A 5,381-nucleotide genomic window follows, 5' to 3' on the forward strand; every position below is an offset into this window, starting at 1 on the left:
ACAGATAGATTAAAAACACATGCCAAACATAACAATCCAATCAAAATCATAACCCTGGAACTTAAACAAATTCATCAAGATCACTTTTCCAGCAAGGCAATGGATAAAATAAATCTAAGACTGTAAAAATCACAATGGTGATACTCAAGTTCCAAGCTCTCATTTATAACATCCCACATTCAATGTAGTTAGCTTATCTTTCATCATTAAAAAAAAACACGCACAAGTAAACGTCAGTTCTTTTAATAAGAGTTGTTCAATTTTCTGAACAGGTTGCAACCGTGCACTGGTTATTCAATCCATTGAATGAGGTAATATATGAAGGCACGTCTTCACAAAATATACAGTCATTTAGACTTCGCCATGAACAAAAATATATAAGCACACAAAATTAGGAATCTTAATATACTTGAATTTTTTAATTTTGCTAAAACTAAAAAAACACAAAAGTCTAGTCACGATTGTCACAGTTTTACAACACACTGAAACAGTGGCAAAAAAACAATTAAAACAGACATCTTGCTGAATAAGCGCTAACAGGTTTAATCAAAAAAAATCACCCTTCACTTTCCGATTGTCTTCTATAGACCATACAGAACACTATTGTTTAAATTTAGACAAAGAAACATTTCCTATAAAAATGCAATAAAAGTTTTGTAAAAAAAATTTATACTCCATTCTAATGCCTCTGCTACATTCTTACTATAAAACTCTCCATTAATAAATTTCAAGGATAGGAATTATACACAGCAACTCTGTAAAGATCACAAAAAAAAACTATAAATAAAATGCTTTTTTGATTATACAAAACTTACAGATCTTACCTGTTTTATATTTTAGGTTAGATGACTAGTCTCCAGTTTTAAAATTTTCCTTGAAACTGCTTATTTTATTAAGCAGTTATGGTAAATTGAATTTTTAAAAATCCAAGAAAACCCAGAGTGCAACATAAATATTTTCAAGTGTGCAATACAAGTTTTTTTTAAATATACATTAAATGAGTGGTTTTTGATCTTCAAATTTAAAAAGAAATTGAATTCACATTTTACTTCTTCAAAAACTTTTCTTTTTTGTTCCGGCATTGTTCAGTAATACCCAATAATGATCAGGGAACTCATTACTGAAAAAAAATTCACATTAACAATAATAAACACCAGAATTTTGAGAACAGCAAGATTTATGCAATTAAATGAGAAAACCTGAAAAAGGATCAGTAGTAATTGCTGTTGTATGAATCTTTTATCAGTCATAGAAATCAAATTTTCATAAAATTCCCCACTTGCTGCATTAAGATCTTTTAAAAGACCATTATAGTTGAAGAAAATTAAAGTTCTATGAAATATTTCAAAGTTTAATTTTCTAAATACAGCATTCAAAAACAAAAAAACCCACTGCATCCCAAACCATCAAAATGCTATAAATACAGTATCAAGTTTCATCAGGAGAAAGCAATAACATTTAGTAGTTGTTCTTAGTGCTATATTCCAATCACAGCAAACAACAAAAATACAACACTTCATAACTGAATTTCTCCAGGAGGTAAGACCACAGTATCCCAAATTCACAGGTTAAAGCTGCAGTAGTGTATAGTAAAACATCACAGTTGATTTACCTCTCATTTGGAATGGTATTGGGTTATGTCGCTAAGTGAAACGTCATGTTGTCATCAAGCGTAACTATGTACAGTAAAACTGTATTTCAGAAGAGTTGCAAGAGCATTTGCTTAGGTATTAGCAGACCAGGCTAGCCATTTAACAATTGTCAGCATTAGCTTTATTTTGCAAGCTCATTTTTCATTTGACAGTAGTCTGCAAAACAAAGTATTACTCTATTAGTGGGTTGATTACTGATTTTCAAATGTGGCTACTATATTTGATGACTGACTAATGATTGAAAAAGAGGAAGATATATCCTGCTTCTAATTGTTATGCTCCCTAAATTGTGCCATATATGTGAAATCATGGGGGGTGGGGAAGAGGAATAAAAACACACTAAGAACTGAGGTCTCTGAATTTTTCAGATATTGTAATCGAGAAAGTATGACATTACTTTAGTATGGCAACTGGATCTTATTTAAACAAAAATAAGAAAACTTAAAATATTACAAAGTTGTTTCCTATAAAGTACTGCAGCTTTAACAGAATTTTAAAAAAAATATTGAAAGCAGACTTCTTTTCACACATTTTATGCAAGAAAGCCATGCAGTGGAATTTGATTCTTTACAATTTAACCTAAACCATGCAAGGTTTCCAGAGATGTACATTAATTTTAAGCATATATTCAGATTTGCTGCTAAACATTATCTAATAGCAACACTCTTTACAAGACCACAGTGGAACTTGCGTATGTGCCTGTACAGGTCACCCGACTGCGTAAATCGTCTTTCGCACCATTTGCAGGCATGTGGTTTCTCCCTGGTGTGCACAACTGCATGACGGCTGAGATTGTGAGAGTACTGGAAGCTCTTTCCACATTGACCACAGGTGTAAGGCTTCTCGCCTGAGTGAGTTCGTTCATGACGCTTTAGTGTGTACATGCAGGAAAAGGTTTTCCCACACTGTGAGCAGGTGGGCACGGAGCCATCAGTAGGCATTTTGGCCCGAGGACCATCTTTTTCCCTGAAGTGAGTGCTCAGGTGAAGCTGAAGAACATGTGGGCTTGGGAATCCTTTGCTGCAGAGAGGACAGATAAAAATATGTCCCGTCGACATTACCATCCTTGTGTTTGAAATATCAGATGATGGCATGTCATCCTCACTCCCGTCCCTTTCATGTTCTACTCCTTCAGTATGTGTCACACCATTCCCTGGGAACACAGGTCCAAATCCTGCCATCATACTATTGGCAGAATTCCCACTCTGACTTGCTGGATCCATTTCTTCACTGTCCTCCTGGTCTGACAGCAACTCTTGTTCATCTCCAACAAGTGGCGCGGTGCCCTGCTGCTGGCTGTCAGAGGCCAGCTGTCCAGAAACATAGGGGGAGTAAAAGAAATCTCTTCCAGACACAGGCTTGAAAGATAGATCTAGAGCACAGTCCACATCAGCTGAGGCCTTGATATGGTCAACAGCTCTTTGAGACAAAGGTCCTGTGGAACTATTGACACTGGACTTTGTTTTTCCAGCTGCTGCACTGCATGATTCTAGTTCTGTACTTACAGAAGTGACATCTACAAGATCAGAGAAGCTCCGAGAATGTCCATTAACCTTCTCACTGCCTGTGGGGTTTTTATAGTCTGCAATAGTACAATTTTGCTTGCTTTGTGTGTCAAAATTATGTGCTATTGGCTCATCACTTTCTGAAGAACTCTCTTCTTTGACAGATCCAAGTGCATTGCCATTAATTTTTTCATCTAAACACAGTTCTTTATCTTTCAATTTTCCCTTACAGACTTTCACAATGTTGTACATATGAAGGTAACTGGCTGCAGCTAGCACATCTTCAACTGGTAGACTATTAAACTGAAGTTTTCCCTCATACATGAATTCAAGAAGCAGGCCAAAGGCAGGAGCTGTGACAATGTCACTGTTCAAATGCACAATGTCTCTTTTGTCCAGCTGGTCCCTGTAGAATAGATGGAAGTACATGCTGCATGAAGCAAGCACTGCACGATGGGCTCTAAACTGAACGTCTCCAACTAGAACAGTACAATCACAGAGAAAACCCTGGTGACGCTGCTGACTCAGACACTGCAGCAACTGCCGGCTATGGTCTGGAAACTCCATTCTTCCTTCATAACCTGCTAAAACACGAAAATCGGACATAAATTAAAACAGGAGAAATGCCAGCATGCATTTAATTGAAACTGCGCCATCAATAGTTTAATATATTAAACACAAGAGTCCAAGATAATAAAAGACCAACAAACTTAGCGATTGTACGAATTTGTAACGAGCACCCAGTGTTCGTGCAGATGGCATCTGAAACACGACAGCTGTCAGAAAAATGTTATCAATTAGGCAAATTAAGCAACGATCATTTAAAGCAATTAGTTTCCCAAGTAACCACCAAACTTTGACACTTCAAATGACAAAACAGCGTTAATTCAATGATCGCTCGAATCGCAAGCAAACAACTGTTTACTTTATACCTTGTCCACAAGCAAACTGAATAAAACAAATTCTCACGCCCCCTTTTGGTTCCCTCCTCCCTTAAAAGCGTGAATGTCCTGAAAAGGTTTTTGTTTTTCAGACACCCACTGAGTAAATACATTGGAAATCCGAAATGGATCCTGAGGAAAGTGCCCCCAAAGCAGAAGAGAGCTACGTTTGCTAACTACAGGAACAAGCTGGAGAGTCAGCTGCTCTGACATCACTAGCAATGTAAATGCTACCTCCAGCTGTGCTCCTTTTAATGCCATATGTTACTTTAAATCGAGTTCGCAGCCAACACTGGCGCGGGGGGGGGGAAGAGAGGACGAAAGAGTTCCATTTCTTCACCATTGTCCGACGAAGGAACATTTTCAATTATACATCCTTTTCCTGCCAGTTTAAAAATGGAGAAAAAGTACAACTTTTTAAAGTAAAAATATATACTGTAAAATTATTTTAAAAAAGGACAAGAATTATTCGCTGGAAAAGTAAAACTCTACCTTGTTACTTCGGCCTAGGGGGGCAGTAACGATGAGCCACTAAAAGAAAGGAGGAAAACAAAACACACACACACACCATAACTCCCTGCAAAGCCCAAGCCACAACAAAACTTGGATCGGACCCGAGCGCAGCGGACAAGGAAGGGAAGGGAAGGCGGCGGCAGTAGCAGCAGCGGCAGGCGGCGGCGGCGGCGGCGGCTCTGTGTGTCCGTCTGCCTCACTCACTCCACTCACTCACTCACCCCCCTCACTGACTGACTGGCTGGCTGGCCCGGAGCGCGCGGCTGTGCGCGGCCAGAGCGCGCGCTCCACCAGGTGCCACACTTTACCTCAACACGGCGACTTGTGCGAGAGTCTGGTCCGGGAGAAAAGCTCATGGGGACAGTCTCTGCGCAGCTACTGTGTGGTCCCTTCATCTGCGGCCCAGATGTTAGTGGCCGCGCAGCCAACTGTTGTTGAGTGTGGGACTCGTCTGAGCGCCCGCTCTCGCGATACTTACCTATTCAACAGCCGCTCCAGCGCCGAAAAGGTCAGTCGGCAACCAGTGTATTTCTCACCGCCCCCCCCCCCCCCCCGCGTCCCCCGTCAACCACCAACACTGCCACCCACCTCCTTCGCCAATGCATTAGTTGTCATTCAGGTCTACCCGCCGTCCAATCTACCTGCGCAGCGAGTCACTCCAGGAATGCACGAAAATAAATGAGATTTTAAGCTAATTCTGTTCATATTAGTACTTCATTCTCATCAGAGGTGAAGATCAGCTTTTACCCGTCAATCTGTTTAATTTATTT

The 5,381-nt window shown here is 39.7% G+C and overlaps 1 protein-coding gene across 3 annotated transcripts; it reads right to left on the reverse strand.

Moving 5' to 3' along the window:
* Positions 1 to 227: 227 nt before the first annotated feature.
* zbtb42 (zinc finger and BTB domain containing 42) lies at positions 228 to 5,066 on the reverse strand. 3 transcript variants are annotated; one of them, XM_067991683.1, is made up of 2 exons: positions 4,920 to 5,066; positions 228 to 3,738 (listed from the first exon to the last, which is right to left on the reverse strand). In XM_067991683.1, exon 2 carries the CDS (start codon positions 3,722 to 3,724, stop codon positions 2,300 to 2,302), a length of 1,425 nt encoding a protein of 474 aa, XP_067847784.1. In that variant the 5' UTR covers positions 3,725 to 3,738; positions 4,920 to 5,066; the 3' UTR covers positions 228 to 2,299. The 3 variants fall into 3 exon arrangements, with proteins under 3 accessions (XP_067847784.1, XP_067847783.1, XP_067847785.1); XM_067991682.1 differs by having other exon boundaries at positions 228 to 3,741; XM_067991684.1 differs by lacking the exon at positions 4,920 to 5,066 and adding an exon at positions 4,591 to 4,860 and having other exon boundaries at positions 228 to 3,741.
* Between the last annotated feature and the right edge of the window lie 315 nt (positions 5,067 to 5,381).

This window comes from Heptranchias perlo, chromosome 10, assembly GCF_035084215.1.
Source record: "Heptranchias perlo isolate sHepPer1 chromosome 10, sHepPer1.hap1, whole genome shotgun sequence".
Taxonomy (NCBI): domain Eukaryota; kingdom Metazoa; phylum Chordata; class Chondrichthyes; order Hexanchiformes; family Hexanchidae; genus Heptranchias; species Heptranchias perlo.